The 25,852-nt window shown below is 43.4% G+C and overlaps 1 protein-coding gene across 1 annotated transcript; it reads left to right on the plus strand.

The window, feature by feature from the left end:
- Positions 1–213: 213 nt before the first annotated feature.
- On the plus strand, positions 214–25,852 carry LOC306933439 (forkhead box protein J3-like; the record flags this gene model as incomplete). The annotated part of the gene is made up of 4 exons (XM_079515661.1): positions 214–513; positions 17,981–18,105; positions 19,600–20,149; positions 25,742–25,852. Exons 3-4 carry the CDS (start codon positions 19,739–19,741, stop codon positions 25,850–25,852), a joined length of 522 nt encoding a protein of 173 aa, XP_079371787.1. The 5' UTR covers positions 214–513; positions 17,981–18,105; positions 19,600–19,738.

Consider the following 25,852-nt stretch of genomic DNA (forward strand, 5'->3'; position numbering starts at 1 on the left):
TATTGTTATAATACATTCATAACACGTATAACGATAATTTAAGATGTCCCAGGAAAATCCAATAGAAATTTGGAAAATAGTAAAGTGGATTTGACATTTGATTTCACTTTCTCTCTCCCTCTCTCTCTCTCTCTCTCTCTCTCTCTCTCTTTGTGGTGCATGGATTTGTCTTCAACGTGCTCCGGCTGGCATAGGAAGTAGTTCCGGTGGTTTAGCAGGCGGACGGGGTAGTGAGACCGGGGATCCTTGTTGTTGAGCGCCGCAAAAGCGAATAGCGGGTCAAGTCTGCTCATCATGACAGTCAAATGACCACGGGCACCGGTCAATTTGACGCCCGTTACGGAGCACTGTGCATGCGACCAAGTGACTGAACCTCCCATAAAGCTTTGTCTTCGAGGGACATTTCCAAGTGCAGAATATAGGCTTCTACCGCTGATTCTGTGAAGGAGGAAAAAGGGGGAAAAAAAGAAAGAAAGAAAAAAATTTGAGCCGGCACATAAACACCTTCCCGGGGTAAGTAAGTAGTCTTATTGCTGAAGGATCTGGGGATGACAGTGGTCAGGGCTCGAGATTTAAAAAAAAAAACGTCTTTCAGGGAGAGAAAATTTGATTAAGCTTGAGGGAGTTGAGTTAATGACAGGCCATGTCAAATTCCCTGCCTGTCACAGTATGCATATTTCATAGACAGCGTTTGTAGTGTTGTATTTCTAACATATCCATGTCATGTCAACTTCCATGACTTTGTATTAATAGTCGTGTGGGTCATATTCAGTTATTGGGGCTAGCCTATATCTAGCAATCGGCTGTTTGTTTGAGAAAATGATACGTAGGTTATAGTTGGGGAAAAAATGAACGCACAGAACATGCGTGCACGAACATAGCATACCTGCTGCTACAAGCACTTTAGATGTGATAAACTGTCGATGTCGTATTAAACAAAACAAACCTAAAAATCGCCAAATACGGAATGTCCATCCTTGTGTCCTCGTTGTTAGCAATGTCATTGATTGTATATTATATATTCTCAGGTGAAGGTAGCCTACATTATGTAGAATGATGACTCGGTAATAAAGTTTTCTAAAATCATAAGAACAGCTGGATATACTTCGTGCTCATTATCGGCGTATTAAAGCAGATTTTAATGACATTCGCTGAAAGGAATTATCTATTGAGTTGTGCTATGGGTGATTTGCATGGGGGGGGGGGGCAGCATCACCACAGCTTGGTGGTAGCCTACCTGTGTGATTTAAGCAGCCTACTCAGTCATGATATCAAGTTTAATCTGAGTTGTGTGTCATTGTGGAATGTATAGTCACTCTTGAAAGGATTGTGTTCAACTTAAAATATATAATTACTTTACTTTCAAAAGAGTTTAGCAGAGGCAAAGCTTTGGGTAAACTGTAACCTGACACATTTGCCCTATAGGCCTTGAATATACCTTTTTCCCGAATCCATTTCAAATTGTTAAATAAATAAATAAATGTGGAAGTTGAGGTTGGCACCATGGCAATCACTGAACAATTATCACCCAAATATGTACAAGTTGGGAATGGGCTATTGTCACATTGGGTTATGATATGAGTTGCATTGAGTATACCCAAATATGGTCTCCTTCTGACTATAGGGTCAGGTCAGTGGCCTTGTGAATGATTAGAGTGCCCTCTGTGAGATTGGGAAGTCGGGGTTCGATTCCTGGCCGGGTCATGCCAAAGATTATTAAAAAATGGGACCCAATGACTCTCTGCTTGGCACTCAGCATCAAGGGTTGGATTGGGGGGTAAGTCCCTGCGACATACTAGTGTCACGTCCAGGGGGTGTTGGTACATCATGGCTGGGAGATGTACTTGTAGTACATCAAGCCGCCTTACTCTATGGAAACAGGAGATAGGCTCCTGCATGGTCTATGGGTTCACTTGGCTCAGCAAGGCTGGCGTAGTTATTGGTGGCAGTGGCCGGTAGAACGGCTGGAAACCGTGAGGTTCCCAGTTCGATTCCGGGCTCCCCCAGAGTTAGTGTCAAAGTGTCCTTGAGCAAGACACTGAACCCCTAATTGCTCTCGATGTGCATGTTGGTACCTTGCATGGTTTCCTCCACCATCTGTGTGTGTGTGTGTGTGTGTGTGTGTGTGTGTGTGTGTGTGTGTGTGTGTGTGTGTGTGTGTGTGTGTGTGTGTGTGTGTGTGTGTGAATGTAAAGCGCTTTGGATAAAAGAGCTATATAAATGCACCATTTACTAACCTTCTCTGCTTTAGGGACCAACAGCCGTAAGACTTATAGGCCTATCACACATTGAAGAAAACCCTATTGTAATAATACTATAGGGCAGGCCTATGGCCTATACTGCTCTACTAACTAATATAGTACACAGGTGTACTACAGCTTATGATATAGTGGTTTTCAACCCTTTTCATGTCAAGGTCCATTATCTATTCTGCATTTAACCACCATTTGATGACATTTTAGACTCTCAGACGCAAAACTTGTTGTTGTTGAATAAGATGTACACAATTTCATGCTGTATTGATGTGGTACCATAGGAGAGATAACACACAAACATTGATCAAAATAACAATTCTTCTACATTCTCTAATTGTGTACACTTTTTGTAAATTAAAGTAATGCAGATGTTTAACAATAATTTAACTCTTGAGAGTGTAAAATGAAACGAAATGGACCGTAAGTGTCCATTTGGGTACCAACTCTCCATCATTTAATTAAATGTATCTTGGGACCACCTGGAATATATATATATATATATATATATATATATATATATATATATATACAATGTACATGTACAAAGGACTATAACAATGTTTCCTCATACAACGTCTGTGTCATTGGCCAATACAGAACAATTACATTTCCATTGAAACAAATACAATAGAAGAAGAATGCAGAAAAAGAGAGTGAGGATAATAGGAGAAGTAAAGAAAGAGAAAATGTGGGGGAGAGGACCCTGCTTCTGATTTGGATGCGCCTCTAATTCTTATCAAGATGAGAGCTGTCTGAACAGATTTCTCTCATCATTATTTGCACTGAGATTTACGTGCGCCCTTAAATGGTGTTGATTGAGGCTAATTTGGCTTTTTAATTGCAGAACAGCTGCCACACTCACTGGTGATTGCCATTGTAGATGCTCTCAATAGATCACTCATAGACCCCTAAATGCCTCATTAAAATATGTTATGCAGAATCACATGAAACGTGCAGGGGAGAAAACCACGTAATGTGTTCTGATTTCTGTTTTATCACTGGAAAGGTCGTTGTAATTATCGTCAATGTCAGCAAAAGTAATACTAAGAAATGAGTATAGTACTAACTTTTAGAGTGGCATTAATATGAGCTATCTGTGGGTGGGGTTTCAATGGGTTTCTTTGATAAACAAGAATACCATATGTGAATGTACGAATCAATCATGGTTTTCATGATGTCTGGCTGCACACATTATTTATTTACAATCTATTGTTTTCCTTCTTGTACGGAATCATTTTGATTACTTTACTATTACAGCGTTCAACCACATACTTGCATCTCACTGTTTGCCAAGAACTATTTGCCAACTCATTTAAGCACAATGGATTTCACACCGTGCACTTGTCACAAATCATGATAAATATAATATTTAAAAGGGTTGCTCCCCAAGACACGCAGGCATCTCCTGCATAAACAATACAGTGCAATACACCAACTTGCTTTTTAACTTTCAAGAGGTGTATGTATGGAGGGATGATAGGGCATTCACTTCTAGTCATTTTTACTAGTTGACTAGTTGCCTAGTTTACTAGTCGACTAGTTGTTTAACCACCTTGTTTAGCCACCTATTATAAATAAATATGTGTACATTTAAAAACTGTGTACATTGGTGACTATAACTATAATCTACCTGATCTTGAGACCTACAAAATCGGGGGGGGGGGGGGGAAATAAATAAATAAAATAAACGTTTTATTTTTATTTTATTTTTGATCAACTAGTCAACTAGTACCAACAAGGTCGACTAGTGGATTTACTAGTAAACTAGTCGACTAGTTGCTTAATGCCCTATGATACACTACATACATACATATATATATATATCATTGCATATGCCAAGTTTATTTCTTTTATAGAACATAACACCAACTTTATTTAAATAACTTTGTAAATATGAATTCAAATGAATTTACAAGGGCTGATTTTGATGAGTATTTTGAGTCATTCATGCATTCGTTTACTGATAGGCACTCTGTGCTGCTGTAGCCTTTTCACATTTGGCCACAGAACACTTACACTACAGTCATGGCAAATTGTTGACTTCCTTCAAATCAAATATAAATGTATTTTGTCTAACTAGTAGGAAACACATGGGTGTGAATGTTTCATTGTCCCTGAAAGCTTTATGGAAATAAAGCTAATGGGTCGCACACACCAAGACTGCATTTTAGTTTTTATTCTTGCATGTTTCTGAATGTCAGTCCAAAAGGGACAAACATCCAGAAACTCTCCACACTGATGAAGGCTGGATAGCCCAAACATTTTTCTTCGATCCATCATGCAAGAATAAAAACTAAAATGCAGTCTTGGTGTGTCTTTATTTCCATTATATGATTTGAACGGGTAACGCACCATAAGTCAGACCGCGTGGTCACAAGAAAAGGTATCCCTGAAAACTTTATTACATTTTTATAAAAGTGTTCATTACCAGCGAAGGAAATTTGCTGCTGCATTCTGCTTGACACAGTAACTACATAACATCAACATCTGACGAGGCTGTTCCACTATATACTGTATAGGTTATAGCTGCTATACCTGAGGAACTTCCCCTCCATCACCAGATAGGGAAGGATATTCATTTGAAGATGCAATAAATTGATATGCGTGCAAAACAGCAGCCTCTCTCTCTCTCTCTCTCTCTCTCTCTCTCTCTCTTTCTCTCTCCTTTTTTGAATGTATCTAATCTTTCTTCTGAGAGTGCTCCCAGGAGCTGTGGTGATTCTATGGTCAATCAAAAACTACAGATAATCTGAATTCAAGTTCAGTAATATTAGAAACTCCTTTCATCTTGTCACGCATCGGCTTTGATTCATCCATATAAGCATTTATCTGATTTGAAAGAGAAAGATGCAAGAGATTAGATTGGGTGATGATCACCCCTCAATGGCCTATCTTTTGGATAATAACTCAGCCTTGGTGCTGTCAAACACTTTGCACATGCTAGCAGAGTGCAAAGCTTATTGTGAATCTAGTGTAAAGTCCCATGTCTTACATGAACAGAGAGTGTAGTTGCCCTCCACTGGTTATGTTTTAATGAGTAACAATTGTAAGCCAATTTGCATGTAAAACAATGTAATTATAAACAACCATCAAAAAGCTGTAATACTTCTAAAAAATGTAAATGACTCTCCATTATAAAGCGCAACAAAACCTAATCCGTGCCTCCAAGCCAGTGCCTCTAGGATTGGGGGACTTATTTCTATTATTAATGCTATTCACAAGCCAAACTTTTTAGGTTGGTGCAGTTGGGCGCTTTAATCTATTTTTGCTGTAAATTAATGAATTTTTAAAGAGGAGTAGTCCTCACTGAATAGGGCTGAATGTGGGAATGTAGTTTGAGTCGTGGTGACGCAGTGCTAGCCCCCCTGTACTGTGCTAAGCATGAGTTCACAAACAGCATTCCAACTCTCTCCTGGGACATTTCGTTGGGGGAGCATGCTGAGATGCTGCACTCCTATGTTTTATTTATGACTAAATATGCCTTTTTAACTTTGCCGTTGTCAGAATCTCGAATTGTGATAGCTTTTTCCTAGTCGGCGGTGGTAAGTCTACTGGGTCGCTAACTCGCTCTACCTTGGCAGATGTTTTCAGGTGTTGTGTTCTGTGAGGGCTTTACTGACTTAGATATTTATTCTGGTCCTTTAGGGATGCAGTGGAGCCTACTGATTTTTTTTTCAAGGTTTCCTTCAATCAGCTTTGCTTTTAGTCCTAAGAAAAACTTGGAATCAATAGATTCTATTTCAATTGAGTGAAGGCTGTACACACGTAAATGAATAAAACAGTCTGTTTCTCTCAAAATTAATATGAACATTGAGGGAATGGGTGTGTGAGTATATCGTCCTATTCCTTCCTTAACCAATTCTGACCTGAGATCAGATTCTAAAAATGTCTTCTACATCCTGACAGTTTTGTCATTCGATTTTTCAAAAATAGCAGACCTACAAGCTCGTAGTGCGCCACTCGGTGGCGCGCTATGAGCTTGTAGATCTGCTATTTTTCAATAGCTAAAGCATAGCATAATGCTAACACCAAAAGGGGTTCCTGCCCAAAATGGGTTAATTGAATTGGTTGACATGGAGGTTACAGTACCACTCCTGCTCAGAAGCAACTTACTGCATGCAAATTCTGCACAGTCAATGACATCATGATTTAAAAATATCTGTTTTAAATTTTCCCTCGTTCTTTTAGTTTACCTGACCATGAACGAGAACCACTAACCCAATATTCAAGAATCGAGGTAAAAACAAAAATGAATAAAACTGACTTGAATGATTCTTTAACTATCATGTGCGCCGCTTCGGTTCTCCTCCAGGAATAAGCAGACGGCATCAAATGATAATTACTTAACCCAACAACATTGACGGGCGACCAAGCAGCTGTCATAAGGGCAGCTGATTTGCCTCAATATCTTATAATTGAACCTTTTCACTGGCAAGTTTTCTGGCACTGAAGCAGAAAGTAATTAAGACGTCGGATTTGGATTTTCGGACCCTTTTTCTCCCTTGAATGGCCCACACTTTTAAACATGATGGTGCTCAGCACGCCTACAGACTTTCTTTTGACACATTAGCCTTCGACAAGGCAGTCAGTCCTTCCTTCCCAGAACCCCCCCCCCCCCCCCCATCTCATTTACTAACCCCAGACACTGTTTGCACACTCTGTCCCCCATCAAATATAGCATACATTGTAACGCATTTACTGTACACAGCGTTACTTGGATTAATAACTGTAATATTATTACTGTTTTGGTAATTGTTACGATACACTAGTTACTGTGGAAAGTAATATTACAGTAATATATTAGTCTGATAGTCAAGGAATTTTCATTTTGTTTCATTCGCCAGCATGTTTGAGGGGCGCTAGCACCTCCTATGCCCAGCTTTGTGTGTTTGTGTGTACTGTGTACTGTGTACCCCATAGCGATGATTTGATTGGCTGAGCACCCCATAGCGATGATTTGATTGGCTGAGTAATGTGCGTATTGAGGATGAAAAGTGAGGACAGAAAATGTAGGACGCCAATTGTGATTGGCCGGAATGTGATGATGTATGATGATAACAGCGCCCCTCACTTCACACAGGTGTAATTTTTGAGGGCCCTTCTATATACAGGTTTAATGTTTGTTTTTAGTTCAATGTTTGTTTTAAAAACGCCATTGACAATGAAGAGAAGATAATGTTTGTTTTGTCCCTAACACAAACATTAAATCCCATTAACAATAAAGAGAGTTAGTTTTGACACCGTTTGTTTTACATCATCATTACATCACCTAATCATGTAAGATGATTTTCCTTAAACAAACATTAAAAACGCCATTGAAATGGACAGAGTTTAATTTTGTTTGTTTTGTCTGATAATTACGTCATAAAAGATGCATACCGTATATACATTGGTAGTGATGTTGGAAGATGATAACAGCGCCCCTCACTTCACATGGGTGGGATTTCTTTCAATGAAGCGTGCCTAGCGATTCAGGGGCTGCAGCCGGGCTCGTAATATATTTAAGCAATCTTACACGAGAGGGTGTGGGTTAACGTGATTATTGCCACGACAGGGATGCGGTAAGGAACGAGACTAAGTCGAGTTCCGCAAGCATCACTGAAGTGGCAATAATCACGTTAAACCACACCCTCGAGTGTAATATTGCAATTATACAACAGTTACCCTTAATACTAAGAAAATCGCTGAAATAATATATTTTTTTATTGACAGATGTAGTCACTACGACCACAAATGTCCCAAGAAACTAGCTAGCCTAGCCACCGAGTTTGCTAGCGCTCTGGGAGAACAGAGCAGCTGAATTCTTTGTTTTGATTAGGTGGTGAATGGTGCTGGTTTAACCCACGGCTAGAACGCCGTTTCAACCAATCAGATTGCTTCCTCGAAACGACCTGTGGTATAATACTAAGTAACACGCTACTGCCCGTCATTGGCTACAAAATGGTTGGGCCTTGACCCGAGAAGAGAGAGACTTAAGATGACAGATCAGATGCAGAAGATGTTAAAACGGAAATCAAACTAAATAAACTACTTCCAACACATCTACAACAAATTGTAGGATATGTTATCTTCATTTCAAGACACAGAAATCACCAGTGTTTTCCCATTGCCATGGGGATCTACAAGTGTCACCTTGCGATGTGTTGTGCCATTGTGCTGAATGTACGACTATTATGACATGCGCCATTCACACGGAGCACAACAACTACTGTGAAATGATAATTATCTGAGCATCCACACTGATGTGCGATACGTTTCGTAAACAGAACAGAAACAGAGCCCACACAGAGAGGGAAATCTAGAGTGCTGAAAGACGCACGCAATACGATATATGGATAAATATGACTGATTATTCATTGTAAGGAAACTAGAGGCCTAGGCCTGCACATCGAGTAGGCTACAATATCGGCTATATACTATTATTCGTCAATGACAAACCCCTCAGGTACGTACTGTACAATGAAATATCCGTGGCGTGTTGTTTTCTCATCTCACAACACACGAAGTTACACGAAGTAACGGAATCTGTAGCCAATCACAGCGCTGATATCCACGGGCCCGGAATTCAGCCAATCACAAGCGTTGATTGGCACAAACATTTCGCCCGGAATTCAGCCAATCACAAGCGTTGATTGCTACAAACATTTCGCCCGGAATTCAGCCAATGACAAGTGCTGATTGCCACAAACATTTCGCCCGGAATTCAGCCAATCACAGCGCTGATTGCCACAAACATTTCGCCCAGAATTCAGCCAATCACAGCGTTGACACAAACATTTCGTTAATTGTAATAGATAGAGAGAGTGAGAGACAGAGAGAGACGGAGAGAGACAGAGAGGGAGAGAGTGAGTGCCCAAGAAGTGACCAGATGTGATCTGCAAGATAGAAGTCTCAAAATACTAAAGGTCCGTCCCCACCAAACAGACTTGTTCAGACAACGTCCTACGTACACGAGTAGTCAGCCCTGAAACGTGACGAGCAGACTAGATGTCCACTCTACAGTGGAGTATTTATCCCCTCATCAGCTACCACACGGATATTGACGTCTCCCGAGGTCGGCAACTGACCAGACATGCTCGGTTCTTCATCAAAGGGTTCCAACCAGCCGGCACGGTGATATCGACGGCAATTGACGTGAGCTTGTCGGCAGGCGACTCTTTCAGATGCTTTCCAACTGCTTCCGCGGCCGACCGTCGGTGCGGTGGTCTGGAGCTACCTTAACCCCCCCCCCCCCCCCCCCCCCCCCCAACACAAACAGAAACACACAACCAGTGGCCCATCTAAATTCAGCCCAGCCTCCCCTTCCCTAATAATAGGGGAAACAAACAGAATAAAGCCCTAACCACACCAAAGGGTCGAGACGGTTTTATGATATGTCCGACGCACGTCGTCCCACGTTGTCCCAAGTGATTCAACGCATGGAATTCAATGGCCCAAACCACACCAAAGGGTCACCATGCAACTCCTTGCAACCGTTTGGACCCAAGGAGTTTCATGGCGACCCTTTGGTGTAGTTAGGGCTTTGAAGTCATACTGTAAGGGCAAGGATGGTAAATCAGTGAATGATATCAGCACAGAGATCACAGATATGATGCCTTTAATCCTGTCAGTAAAAATCACACCCGTGTGAAGTGAGGGGCGCTCTTATCATCGTACATCATCATGACGTAAATTCTCCATTCATTGTCAATGGGAATTTAGGGCTCCATCTTGCGCCACCCTCATCCCTTATCTCTAAACATATTTGCCATTTTTTACTATTTTTAAAAACATTTTAAAATAGTTCAACTAGACGATCTACATCGAGACATTGTGAGCTTGTAGATCGGCTATTTGAACTATTTTAAAAGGTTTTTTAAAATAGTAAAAAATGGCAAATTAGTTTAGGGATAAGGGATAAGGGCGCAAGATATAGCCCCTAATGTTTGTGTAGGACGATAATAGACGATTTGTTCAGACACATGATGTAAATTCTCCATTCATTGTCAATGGGAATTTAATGTTTGTGTAGGATGAAAATAGCAGATTTGCTCAGACACATATGACGTAAATTCTTAGATTCTTAAATTCTTAAAATATAGGAGGGGCTAGCGCCCCTCAAAACAAAATGACATTATTGACTTGAAAACTTAACACACATTGAAATTAACCACGAAATGAAGAGACGCCAACCGTGTTAAATACAAATCTAGGACTGTTTATTGGTGTGAATTAGATCAGAAAATGACTTTGTTCTTTGCATTTTGTCATTACTTTCATTTCTCCTCTGAAAATATTTTGACGTCGCTTTCTTTTGGTTCTCCCCGCTCCTTCTACACAAACTCCCAACCTCTCAACCACCCATTTCCACCCACTCCTCCTCTCCATTCAAAGTTCTCTATTAAAATGCAGAACTGTAAAGCCTCTCTCAGCCTAAAAGCCTGCTAGCAGCGGGGGGCTGTTAGCTGTTAGCGATGCATTCAGATGGGTGAGTGCATCACAGCTACAAAGTCTAATGGGTGAATACATTCAATCACACACAACACCCTCCCCCCTCCCAACTCCTTTAAAGGGACAATGTGCCCAAGTTGTGAAAGAAGTGGCGTCCTCAATGCCAGGGAGGAAAGTATTGACACGAAAATGGCCAAATCCTTGCTTTTCCATTTTTTTCATTTTATTTTTAATTTTTTTCCTTCATTTTGGCTAATGCTTGTCATCCCTTCTGGATGTGCCAACTAATAGACGCTAATAACTTAAGTTTAAAATCACAAAAGTTTCATCCTCTTTAATTCATTGCCTTTGACATTTCACAATTGTTCCTTTTAATGGATTTTAAAGTCCCTGTCCACGTGTCCCTGTCTGGTGTCGTTTAAATCCTCATAAAATAACATCCCTGTTCAATAAATGCAAGTATTTTCCTCCCCCTCAAAACATCCCTAATGGAGCTTAACGTTGCTCCTTTGCTCTATCTTTGACCTCATTTAGTATTCCTATGAATATGTATACATTTGATCCTCCAGAATATGTACACATTTTATCCTCCAAAATGTGGGTAATTCAGTGACTATCCACAGTACAGAGACATCCGAACAGAAACACAAGGGCCACTGGGTGCATACCTTTGGTCCGACATACTAACAGTCTGACACGTGTCGTGTATTTTGGACACGAGACCATACAAACTTAACCAAAACGGGAGAGCGGAGATAATTGTGAGACGGCAGACAGAGTAGATGTTCCTCAGAGATGTTGGTTTATTTCGAAGTACACAGCATAGCAAAGCATGGCATAGGCTCCTCCGGCGGCCTCACGCCGTCCCAGACTGACCGACTGACATAGAAATCTCATGGTTTAAGTACAGTTTTACACAATACACATAGCTCCAGACAGCTGGCATTTGGCCACCCTATAGATAGGTAGAGACCCTTTGAACCATTTACCCTTTGATCAACCATTCTGTTCCTTCATGTCAACAAACTCCTCTTGTCATACAAAATAGCCCAGGAAGGCACATAGCAAATGGCCCTCACCACATGGGATCGGGTGTGTGGGAAAGACAGTCACATACTTTGGAGACGAACTGACTGGTGCAATTAACTATACCTAATGAATAAACAGGATCACCCATATGCTAGGCCCACGAACATGAGATATTGTAAGAATTATTGATTCATAATTCACCACATTCCCCCTTTGACAGACACAGTCTGTCACTATGAAATATGAAACCATAATTATCTTACCAGTTACCACCCCCCTTGACCCTCAGCTTAACAATACTCAAGACACCAGAATAACAGCATTACAGTACAGAACTTCCCAAAGGGTTTTCAAACACAGACATTCAAGGTTACACAACTCGTCATAAATGAATACATTACAGTAGTTACAAATACAATTTTGGGATCAGTGGAGAATTCTCTTCGTGTTATTTCAAACTCTTATGGCTAAAAATGTTACAGAACAATGAACATGAAAACTGCCGTCACCTCGTCAACTTCGACAAAAGCAAAGACCAATATCTCAGTTTGTACGTCTGCGCACAAACAAAGAAAATCGCATTTTAAGCCCTAGAGAACCACAGAGTAAAATTAAACCCTCTTTAAACACTGTAAATATTAGCCAATTGCCCTGTAATTTAATCACTATCCTGACAAGTATCTTAAACAATGGATAATGGAAAATGATTAGTAAGTTACAATTAGCTGACGTTTAAACAAGACATTGCCGCTTTCAGGAAATTTAGGACGTGCCATAACATATCTATACGTTTATAATGCTTTAAATAAAACTCTGCTCCACTAAGGTATATAGAACATACACACCAGATCACATGAAACTCTCTCTTTGGAGTTTCACAGGACCAAAAATCAAAATAAGTCTCCAGACCTATCCTGACCATAATAAGAAATACATTAACAGGCCAGAGTTTAAGCAATATTTAACTAATTAATACTCTCTTCACGTCTCGAGGAAAACACCTATTTGATTCACAATTAGGCTACTTATGAACCAACTTACCTAATTATACGACAAAACATACCAACATGAGGCCTATTAATTCATGTTGAAACAAACACGACGCACAATTTTGTAATCAGAAAGAAGGAATGCCCGTCTCCCCTCTGATATGAACAAAGGAAAATCTTCTGTATTCTGCATTCCGTTACCTCAAAGTTCGCTCAGCTGCATGGACCAAGTTGAGAAAATGTTCACCGCTGTTTTCGCTGAAAGTTCTCATAATCATCTCATCATCACCTCCCCCCTCCCAGCTCTGAAACAACAGAGATGGGAAAACGAAGAGAAAAGCAACATCTTCATCACAGACCCCGTAGGCCCGTGAAGGCCCTCAGCTTGCGTCGTCAGTCGGCCTGGAAAAGTGGAAACCGCCGCCGCGCCAAGCGTCGAGTGGTCGCCCCTCCCCGTCGGGATGAGCGATCCCCTCTCCCCCTGGAACGCTGGTGCCCCCGCCGCGCCGCATCGCCCCTCTGCTCGCCGTCCCCTGCGCCGAGTCGAAGATCGAAGGCCTCCGTGTGGCTGTCCGCTCCTCGCCGACCGCTCCTCCGTCCACTGGCCAGTTGGAAAGAGACGCACGTCGTCGCTGCGCAACACTCCTCATCGCGGTGGTCCGTCGCCATCCTCCTCCTCGTTCCGCTGGAACCCGTCGTTGCCGTCTTCCACAAAAACTCGCTGATTAGACTGAATAAAAAGCCGCTGATTCCTCCTGCCTGGCGCTGGAACGCACCAAAGACACCGGTTTCGTCGCACCACATGTCGTGTATTTTGGACACGAGACCATACAAACTTAACCAAAACGGGAGAGCGGAGATAATTGTGAGACGGCAGACAGAGTAGATGTTCCTCAGAGATGTTGGTTTATTTCGAAGTACACAGCATAGCAAAGCATGGCATAGGCTCCTCCGGCGGCCTCACGCCGTCCCAGACTGACCGACTGACATAGAAATCTCATGGTTTAAGTACAGTTTTACACAATACACATAGCTCCAGACAGCTGGCATTTGGCCACCCTATAGATAGGTAGAGACCCTTTGAACCATTTACCCTTTGATCAACCATTCTGTTCCTTCATGTCAACAAACTCCTCTTGTCATACAAAATAGCCCAGGAAGGCACATAGCAAATGGCCCTCACCACATGGGATCGGGTGTGTGGGAAAGACAGTCACATACTTTGGAGACGAACTGACTGGTGCAATTAACTATACCTAATGAATAAACAGGATCACCCATATGCTAGGCCCACGAACATGAGATATTGTAAGAATTATTGATTCATAATTCACCACACACGCAATAGTCTGACTGTGACACCCTACCCCTAATCTGCCCTACCCCAAACCCTAACCTAACCCTAACCGCACACGGAAGCCACTGGTGAGTCTTAACCGGCCACCGGAGCCACGGCCCACGGGTGAGTCTTAACCAGCCACCGGAGCCATGGCCCACGGGTGAGTCTTAACCAGCCACCGGAGCCACGGCCCACGGGTGAGTCTTAACCGGCCACCGGAGCCACGGCCCACGGGTGAGTCTTAACCGGCCACGCATGTGTCTTAACCAGCCACGCATGTCGGACTGTCCCATGTCGGACCAACGTGTGCGCCCCGCGGCCACTTCCTCATTCACAGAAGTTGGGTTACGTTCTTGTTTTGTGTCACTAACATGATTGCATACGTCCTCATTGATCGATGCATATGAAAATGCATACATTTAGTATAGTGTGGCTCCGTTTGGCATTCCGCATGTGTGGTCGCAGCCCGTCCGATTCGCGCGCCCCCTGTCAAACTTTAGATTCAGTGGGTGCATGTCTCTGAAGACCAGATTTTAGTTGTAAAAACGATATTAAAGCAGCTCGTCGCCAATGTTATGCCTTAACTTTGTCAGATCGGTCCTCTTTAATACTCATTATTATAAGATGGTACTATTTATTTTACTCTGTATCCAATTGGCAGGCTGTGCCCAGAATTGTACATACAACCCTGCATATTTTACACTTTAGAGTTTAGAGTAACATTTTACACTCTGGATTTGACCGGGTTATGATCAACTAATTTACATCTGTTCTTTTTATTTAGCCTACTACTTTTGAGATGTATTCCTAGTTAGTGATAAAAAACAAAACAAAACAGACAGACATCCCGGACATATTTAGACTTTGTGTTTGCTGTGATTGTTTTCTATAATTGTTACATGGGCACTCATGCACTGCATTACAAAAAACTAAAAAAGCCCTGCTACGAGGAGATTAACTGTCAATGACCTGTTTTGCATCATGTTGAAATTATTCCCTCAAGGTTATTAAGTGTCGCTGGTTATGTATTTATGTATAGGATACACTTTCTTTCATCATGGTAAATTGGATCACTTGTCTTGAGACCATAGTTTGTTGTCTTCTTGAATAGTTGTTCTTGAAATAATGTCCATTATTTAATTTGACCTCCCAAATGATAGAATAGTACTGCCTGTAGCAGTACCTCCCAAATGATAACCATCTTTTGTAAAAGAAAAAGCTGTATTGTATTTAAGTACAATAGAGGAGGTGGTATAGGCCTACACGTAAATTCATAAAATGCAAGATTGCATCATCTTTTTTTATTCCATTATAGGACCACTAACTATCAATAATTTAGCTGGTATGCTACCATGAGATGTCAGAAAAGGTTCTTATGGGGGCAGTATCACAGTCACCGACTTTTGTGTCTTTTGTGGTAGAGTCTAGGCCTTGTATTTTTATGTATTGTTATCTGTTCTATAGCTTTCATGGTTGTCTTTCCCTGCTGTATCTCATGTGTTCCCCAGTCAGTCCTTGTCGAGTCATTGCTTGTGTCACATCATGTTTAGTGTTTGTGATTGTGACTGTTTTCACTGTATGTATTAAATCATCCAATATTGGGTTTTCAACTCTGCCTGCCTTGCTGTCCTGCCTTTGAGTCCTCACCAGCACCATCAGATCAAGACAGGCAGGTTATAACTTCAAAATGATTGATTTCATTAAGAAGCTCCTATGGGCAGTGTCGCAGTGCAGTCGTGCCCTATAGGAACTAAAGAGGAATCCACACTAATAATAAGTAACATCTGTGTAATGTCAGTGTGGGCTATGTTTATTTTTTATTTTTTTAGTTATCTTACTAATGGTCTATCTTTGTGAATGACTATGGCCAAAAATCTAATTAGGGTGTGGATTTGTTTAGTGAAAGATGTATGTAATTTGCAATTTTTAAAGACTCACGTGCTTCAGGTGAGTTCATTGATTCCTCATTTTCCAGCGGTCATTGAAATGAAAAAAGGTTGAGAATCTATGGACCTTTTTAGGTTGTGGGTTTGCTTGCTTGCCTGCATGCCTGCCTGCCACAGCAGGGACCCCGTCATATCCCCAGAAGCCAAGTCACGCCCCCTGTTCTGTCTCTCCTTTATTACCCATAATGCCAAATGTTCCTCGCCAGGCCAGCACCCCGCCACGCAGCCGTGCAGCCGGCCCACGCTTCCAAACCTCCCGACAAACAACAGCCGAGGCTGCACAGCAGGTTGGAGCTTGTGGCAGTCTGATTTGCAGCTTGAGCCTCCTTTTTAATGAGGGGAGAATAAGTACTTGTTGTAGGGTCCCCCCACCCCCCCCCACACACACACACACACACACACTAACACCAGTATGGCTTCATTCCCCTCAGCAAAGAAATTGTGTACTAATTAAGATGGCTTCCCAGGATTTGGGTGGGGGTGGAGGATGGGATAGTAGACACTACGGGGATGGCGCTTTGCAGAAGGTCTTGTCGGTCCTCTCCTCTCTCCTCTCCTCTCCTCTCCTCTCCTCTCCTGTCCCCAAACCTTGGCTTTGTTTAATTTTATGAGTGTGTACTAAACATTTGTTTTCCTTTTCCTATTTTTAATTAAGCAAGGATTTTGCAGGCGCAGTGTATTTTCCTGGGTTCTTCTTCCCCTTCCTCCTGGTGTATTGGGCTCTCCAGGGGGATGGTTGCAAAACTAGACAGAAGGGTTTTTGTTGTTACTACTGGTAGGCACGCTCATTGAAGTTCTTCCGGCTAGATGATATACTACAGTGAACCTGAATGGAAAATGCGTGGGCCTGTAGGTTCTTTGTTGTTCAAGGACATTGGAGGCTTGTATGGGATGAGATGAAGGTTTAGATTCCTGTATCCCTTGGATGAACTCTCGAAGCTATGTGGTTAAATCTTTGCTGTTTTTTTTTGTTTGTTTTTTTGTAGGTTAAAGTAAGGTACTGTAAGATCTGCCTCTGTCCCCCAAATGAAAAACAGTTTGCTTCCAAAGGCGTCTCACATCTTTATAGTCATAAAAAACAAAATAATCAGAACAGTCTGAATGTGACATCTTGACTCCGATGATGAGTCAGCGTTCTGACTTTCTGGGTCGTAATTCTTGAGCCCCGATGGAAGCACAGAGCGATTGGCAAACCAATTTTCTTACATATATTAAAAATCTCCTTTATTTTTCCCTGAGTCATCCTTAAAGCATTTTCCTGCCCGAAGCCCCAACCAGACCCCACTCACACAGGGCGCATTCTGATCTCAGATTCACTCCCAAAATAGCCAATAAATAAAAATGTTGAGGCTTCCTTGAGTGCTTCCATTGTGCGCATCTGTCTCAGTCCAGGACTGGGAGTGGGGGGGAGGGAGGGAGGGCGGAGCATCGAATTGACAGGAGAGTGAGGCACGCCGATGCTCAGATAACATGAGCAGGTTGGGCTGGCGGAGGTGGGGGGGGCAGAGGTGGGGGGGCAGAGGTGGTGGGCGGTGATACAGTGAGAAGAAAAGGGGTGTGTGAGCCTCCTTTCAGCCTCCGCTGGAGTGTTGGAATTTCTCCCGAACTGCTCCCCCCCCCCGCACAACACACACACACACACACACACACACACACACACACACACACACACACACACACACACACACACACACACACACACACCCCCATTTGGCAGGCACTTGTGAAAACAATTCTCCAGCTTTTAGTCACTCTGCAGATTCAATTGCCATTTCCACTTTGGAGGGAAGGAGAGTGTCGGGGAGTGGGGATCCGTACAGACAGAACTGGACGCAGAGTGAGAGAGAGGGAGAAAGTGAAGACTTTTAACTGGGTTGGACAGATGCCGAGGCCAGCCGAGCGGCTGGGCAATATTAATATCTTATGAGGCTTCCTGGCAAAGAGACGAGCTCTCACCGTCTCGCACGGCCGTGTGTGTTTGTGTGATTTCAGTGTCGGCACTCACCGCTTCCTAAACGGGAGACGTGCTAACATGCACCAGACAAGGAGTCCACCTTTCACCTCAGTGAGTTCCACGGATGCTTGGGCCAGGAGAAAGATGGAATGCAATGGAAATGGTAAGAGACTTCACCAACAGGCAGCACCGTATCATCAACAAACTGCCACATTGACCCATTTAGGCCTGACCTCGAAATTTAAAAAATAATCTTCCTTCAGTTTTCTGAAATAAATATTTTATTATATATTTATTAAATATATATTTTCACTATTTTTCAAAAATAGCAGACCTACAAGCTTGAGCTTGTAGATCTGCTATTTCTCAATAGCTAAATTATAACATAATGGTTAAAACACCAAAAGGGGTTCCCGCCCAAAATGGGTTAAAGCTAATCTTCATAACAAGGCCTGTCTCATATATTGATTATTTGTGCGATTACATGCCAGGTGCCATTTCCAGAGTCATATTATGTAATAAACATGGCAAAAAGTTAAACCTACTGTACACTGTATGCATAATATAATATCCTCATCATAATATAAGCCACGAGATGTCTGTGGGGGGTGGGCCATAGAGAGAGAGAGAGACAGTAGAAACCCAACCGGGCCGGCGCCGTCCTAGTAATATATAATATCGTCGCTGTCGGGAGGAAACCACCTAACTCCATTTTTGAGGTTTTATATGATATTCTATTTTTTCATAAATGAATGCTATTGAACACCCTTTATGTCTGTGTGTTAAAAAAATATTGGACAATGAAAAGTACAAAATTGGACTCTCAAACTGTCTGCTAAAGCAGCTGACTCCACCACCTTTCTCCCTCTCAAATATATATTTTAATTTCCTGAAAAAGGAATATTTTGGAGTTAAGGTCATTACACACTGGCGAATTAGCGACGCGAATTAAAAATTCGACACCGGAGCGAACACCAGAGCGAAAAAAAAAAGACCGAAAACGGTCGCATTTTCGCACATTCGCACATTCGCCACTGATGTGGAAGCTTGCATTGACTTCAATTGGTTTTAAAAAAAGGCGAATTATTCGCACGAATAAATCGCGTCGCTAATTCGCCAGTGTGTAATGACCTTTAGGTTGTTTCTCCCTGACAGCAGAGATATAATAAACCAGTATGCAAGTTAACTAATCTATGTCTGCCTATATCCTCCACAAGCTGTGTGTGTGCTGTACTAGTTAACTAATCTATGTCTGCCTATAGAGCGTCGCAGTCCCGCCTCCTACCCTGGACCAGGAAATGAAACCCAATGCATTTTCCTCATAGACATTTCTTAAAGTATTTATTTAAAGACGGTTACGCCGCGGACAAAGCCAACTCGAGTCGTGACAACTCATGACAACACAAACAATATTTTGGACCAAACAAATAATTAGAAAGAAGAAAAAAACGGCAGGTTACAACACTTTTTTTGTTGTTTTTCTTCTTTGTAATTATTTGTTTGGTCCAAAATATTGTTTCCTGGTCCAGGGTAGGAGGCGGGACTGCGACGCTCTATATCCTCCACAAGCTGTGTGTGTGCTGTACTAGCTGAGTTGTAAACAAAACGTCCCCCCTCTCTCTCTCTTTCTCTCTCTCTCTCTCTCTCTCTCTCCCAGAATTCAACCAGGGCCGCTGTGCGTCGTCAGCCAACCAGTGAGTGAAAGGAGATCCTTCTTCACAGCAAAACGTCACTGGTCCTCCCTCTGTGAACCCTTGACCCTTGAACCCCCCCCCCTCCCCCAACACCCAGCCACCATGACCTCTGAGCTGGAGAGCAGTCTGACCTCCATGGACTGGCTCCCCCAGCTCAGCATGCGGGCAGCCATCCAGAAGGGTGGAGACGCGGGGTATCTCCACCACGGCCACCACCACCACCACCATCACAGCAGCCACCATCTTGGAGGAGGACACAGCCACCACGTCGTCGGACACCACCACGGGGGCCACGGCGGGTCGGGCAAGAAGGCCGCCCAGCTGGAGCCCGGCACCACGCTGGACCAGGAGGAGGCGGCGCAGCACCGCGACGGCAAGCCGCCGTACAGCTACGCCAGCCTCATCACCTTCGCCATCAACGGCTCGCCGCGCAAGCGCATGACCCTCAGCGAGATCTACCAGTGGATCTGTGACAACTTCCCCTACTACCGGGAGGCGGGCAGCGGCTGGAAGGTAAGAGAGGAAGGGTGTGTGTGTGTGTGTGTGTGTGTGTGTGTGTGTGTGTGTGTGTGTGTGTGTGTGTGTGTGTGTGTGTGTGTGTGTGTGTGTGTGTGTGTGTGTGTGTGTGTGTGTGTGTGTGTGTGTGTGTGTGTGTGTGTGTGTGTGTGTGTGTGTGTGTGTGTGTGTGTGTGTGTGTGTGTGTGTGTGATGGAGAGAGAGAGAGAGAGAGGGGAGAGAATATGTGTGAGAGAGACGGAGAGACAGACAAACGCTCTCACGCACGCACACACAGACAGACAGACAGACAGACAGACAGACAGACAGACATGGAATTTAGCTAATGCTAATGACGAAATGTGATGCTTCTGTTACCTAGAAAAGCAGTGAAACCTTTCAAGCAGCCAGCATTGACTGACAGATGCCCGCTCCCCTCATTCAGATGACATTATTAAATCCATATGCAAATGTTGCCATGCAAATCCCAGGCAATATGAGCGGAAAGGTGGCTCTGTTATTGGAGACAGATGAATAGATCCCTTGGGTGGTGTCTGGGGAATTCTCTACCTTATTAGCGAAGAAGGGGATAGATGCAGTCCTTCCACTGACACACTGAAGAGGCTGTCTGCAAACTATCAGCCATTTCATCTATTTGAGATTTTCTCACTGAGGAGGGTACAGTCTTTCTCTTTTTCTCTCATTATTTCTCTCCCTGTTTCCCCTTCCCCACTCTGTATCCTCATCAGTTCCCCCCCTCCCCTCCCCGTCTCTCTCTCTCTCTTTCCGTCTGTCTCACTCACCTTCTCTTTCTGCATCTCTTGTCTCTTTCTTTCCCTCTAACACTGACTCTTCTCATCTCCTCCGCTTCTCATTTCCTCCCTTCTCATTTCCCTTTCACTAAAGCTGCGTTTGTTCCCCGTCTATAATCTTCAACACACCGACGTTCCCGGAGTGAAAGTGCGTGCCAACAGCTCAGACAAAAAGGTTGCGATACAAGCCAGGTTGTATTGGCAGAGCTCCTTACATGATTGTAGGACTCAATCAATTTGTTTGCCATTCACTCGGAGAGAGGATAGGGGGATATTGAGGCCGTTCTGTCTGCCTTTTCCTGCTGGCATCACCATTGCACTTGGGTGTCATGCTGTTGCCATCTTGTAATTATACCTCTACATTTAGCTGTGTGTGTGTGTGTGTGTGTGTGTGTGTGTGTGTGTGTGTGTGTGTGTGTGTGTGTGTGTGTGTGTGTGTGTGTGTGTGTGTGTGTGTGTGTGTGTGTGTGTGTGTGTGTGTGTGTGTGTGTGTGTGTGTGTGTGTGTGTGGTTGCATTTGTATAACGTCATTAAAGGATCGTACTTGAACTCTTGCGGGGTTGGGTTTTTTTTGGGGCACATATTCAGGCATTTCTCCACCATTTCAAAACTTTAACCAATTCACAAAGGTTTGTAGTGGAGTACTGTACCTTTCGCTTAGGATATGCAAGAGGCATGTCGAGAATGTTTTTCAAAATATATTGCCCCCCCTAAAAAAAAGCAAGAAAATGCATAATTAACTGATCTACAAGTTCACAACGCATCACATGGCATTGTTTTGTGAGTTTGTAGATCTGCTATTTAGACTATTTGTCCTATGATGAACCACATATGGCATACTGTAAGTCGTTACCAGTAATTGACAGTACACTACTTTATTGCAATACAAATAACAACTGATTCTTTAACTTTAATTAGGTTACTTTAAGATAACGACCAATCTATCCTCTAAATTTCCTCTCAGTGCTACTTTTCGTTGTGTGCATGAAAGTAAGAAAGTAAAGTGGCACAACTCTAGAGAAAAATACATATTTACATCATCTCTGTCCTGTGCATCATCAAATCTCTCTTCAGATGCAGTTTGTATGCAAAGCAGCAAATCAAGCTCTAGAGTCTAGATCGTACACGTTGATTTAAGCAGTGGGGGGAAACGGTGTGGCATGATGTGAATTATAGGCGGCACATGGAAATCGATTCGCAGCGACTATACAGCCCCTCAAGTGAGCTCAGAGTGCAGCAGGCCTCTCGTCGACTACAGCACTCACACAGGCACTTAAGTTCTAAATGTCGGTATTCTGGTAGAATGCAGAAGATTCTGGGATATGTTTTGAAAAGGCTTGTAAATCCACTGCTCCCTGAATGTACGTGGCCCAGTGTGTGTGTGTGTGTGTGTGTGTGTGGGGGGGGTACCAGCCAAGGCCATCGCAGGGAAAGTTACATAAGGCTGGTTCATTCAAGTTCAGGTGATTGCTGTCAGCTGTACACAGTGGGAATGCAGACGTACAGGGATTGTCTGGCGGACACGATCCGCTTGCCGCACAGGCATCGGTTGTGTTGTGTGCACAGACGTTGCATGCATTTCGTTGCATGCACTTTGCATGTACACACATTGAATGTGTTTTTTTTTTCTTTCTTTTCTTTTTTCTGGACTCATACGCATACGTAAGCGGTTACTCAGGCTCTTAAAAGCGCTCCTTGCGCCCTACCTTCACCTTCTGCCTTGCATTTAGACCTGCATGCGACTGTGCGTGCGACTGTGCATGTGTGCGACTGTGCGTGCGTGCGACTGTGCGTGCGTGCATGCGTGCAAATGTGTGCGTGCAAATGTGTGCACTCTCAGAGTTACATAGACCAATGCACGCACAAACATGGAGAGTCTCCCGTAGTCTCAGGTAGGCCTTGTACGTGTGCAGTCTACAGATTACATTGGGGCAGCTCAGCGGGAGAGGAGAGGGAGAGAGAGGGGAGCAGAGCAGTGCAGAGCAGAGGAGGGGAGTGGAGAGGAGAGGAGAGGAGAGGAGAGGAGAGGAGAGGAGAGGAGAGGAGAGGAGAGGAGAGGAGAGGAGAGGAGAGGAGAGGAGAGGAGACTGTCAGAGAGCAGAGGAGAGTTTTACTACCCAGCACACGCACTCAGTCTGTTCTGTATGATAATGTGGGAGTGCAGGCACGGCAGGGTTGAAACCAGGACAACGCACAGTCACATGCAGACAGACACGCACGCACACACACACGCACATGCACATGCACGCATGCACGTGCACAAACACACACACACACACACACACACACACGAGCGTGCACGTGCATTCACACACACGCACACACACACAGACAAGCAAAGGCATAGCATCAGTATTCAAAGAGTTGAAGAACACGCGCACGTACGCACACACGTATACAGATGCACGTGCACACACGTGCACACACACACACACACACACACACACACACACACACACACACACACACACTCTCACTCATACTCACGCGCACACACACACACACACACACACACACACACACACACACACACACACACACACACACACACACACACACACACACACACACACTGTAGTAGTGTTCATTCATCTAACCCACCATTATAATCAGATAGCTCGTCAAGGTCATGAGATTTGTGTTTCTTAGCTGGAATTGAATATGTCGATGGCTCTTCTGAGAGTCATCTGAGAGGTCATGTTCTGAAGCTCCTGAAAGCGGCTACATGGAAATCTGTATGAAATGAAGCAGCCATGACGTGCAAATCCCAGGTTTATTCCAGTAATGGACATACTGACCTAACCTCACAGGAAGCCACGGGTTAGTTGTACTGTTGTAACCAGCCGCGGCTTAGTTTTAACTTGCCACGGGTTAGTTGTAACCAGCCGCGGCTTAGTTTTAACCTGCCACGGGTTAGTTGTAACCTGCCGCGCATGCCGGGAGCGACGGTGCTGTCGGACTAATGCCTGTCGGACTCTTAGTATGTCTAACAAACGTATGCACCCCGATAAAGAGGTACTGTAGCGTGCACGTGAACTTGACAAAGGAGTTTAAGCAGACATAAAGTAAAGTTTATTCCAGTAATAGACAGCTCATAGATAGATAGATAGATAGATAAGATAATGTAGTAGTGTACATGTGAACATTATGAGCAAAGGGGTTTAGGCTGCTGTCGTTGAAAAGAAAAGAAAAATCAACAATTTATTGTTGCCTTAGCATATGTTGTGTTAGTAGTCATTGCATACGTGTAAGTTAGTGTTAGACTTTTGTTTTTGGACCAACTCAAGCATTTTTACCTATTGCATATATAGAGTTTTTCTCCTGTAAGGTTCACATGAACTGCTGAAACCCATCAATCCAATACACTGGAGGGTTGCAACACAGTGTTGCATCAGACTGCATCATACTATCATTATTATTTTTTGCTTTCAAGTATCTGTGCAATGGCAATATCACCTGTGCTTTATTTACAAACCTCTGTCTGTTTCCGTCTGCCTTCCTGTGACAGGCAGGCAGGCAGGCAGGCAGACAGACAGACAGGTAGGTAGGTTGGTACTTGGTACGTCAATTTGACAATCAAATTGATAAAGTGCAGTCATGTAAATAGGTTTTCAGTGTAATGGGTCCACCCCCCAGGGGTGGTCTTTTCGATGGGTCCCAGGGATATTTTACGAGTCCCACTTCAACAGTGTTAGGAGTCTTATTTTGTCATTTTTACAAATTGCAGCATTTAACTCCCATTTCATAGAATTTGGTTTGAGCGTACGCAAAATGGCGGCGCTCTTTATCATTTCGAGTGTGTTTCTACATCGATTTATATGTTGATTTATATAACGTATAGGATGAAGTCTGATGTGGTCTGATGATTGTGTCCGTAGATGTATTTTTGTAACGTGGATTCTGTTTCAGTACAGTACAGTACAGTACAGTACAGTACAGTACAGTACAGTACAGTACAGTACAGTACAGTACAGTACAGTACAGTACAGTACAGTACAGTACAGTACAGTACAGTACTGTGTCCCAGGACCCGCAGAGGGTGACATCACTGACATGGTTGCCTCCTTTCTCAATTTAGTGAGATTAAGGACGCAGGATGCTGGCTATTTGCATGACTGAAGTGTATCTGTCTCTCTAACACTCATTAGGCCCCACTCTGTCCCTCTTTCTCCTTTCTCTATCCTTCTTTCTCTCCTTTCTCTATCCCTCTTTCTCTCCTTTCTCTATCCCTCTTTCTCCTTTCTCTATCCCTCTTTCTCTCCTTTCTCTATCCCTCTTTCTCCTTTCTCTATCCCTCTTTCTCTCCTTTCTCTATCCCTCTTTCTCTCCTTTCTCTATCCCTCTTTCTCCTTTCTCTATCCCTCTTTCTCTCCTTTCTCTATCCCTCTTTCTCCTTTCTCTATCCCTCTTTCTCTCCTTTCTCTATCCCTCTTTCTCCTTTCTCTATCCCTCTTTCTCTCCTTTCTCTATCCCTCTTTCTCCTTTCTCTATCCCTCTTTCTCTCCTTTCTCTATCCCTCTTTCTCCTTTCTCTATCCCTCTTTCTCTCCTTTCTCTATCCCTCTTTCTCCTTTCTCTATCCCTCTTTCTCTCCTTTCTCTATCCCTCTTTCTCCTTTCTCTATCCCTCTTTCTCTCCTTTCTCTATCCCTCTTTCTCCTTTCTCTATCCCTCTTTCTCTCCTTTCTCTATCCCTCTTTCTCCTTTCTCTATCCCTCTTTCTCCTTTCTCTCTGTCTCTCTAACACTCATTAGGCCCCACTCTATCCCTCTTTCTCTCCCTTTGCTCTGTGGTATCCAGTGTGCATGGCTCTACTTTCCCATGCCCTCTGCTGCGCCCTCACAGCCCTTTCACACCCACGTGTCCATCCACCCCAGCAGCCCAAGTTTCCACCTTCACAACAGCCCCTAA

Source organism: Electrona antarctica, assembly GCF_951216825.1.
Source record: "Electrona antarctica genome assembly, chromosome: 2".
Classification (NCBI taxonomy): Eukaryota; Metazoa; Chordata; class Actinopteri; order Myctophiformes; family Myctophidae; genus Electrona; species Electrona antarctica.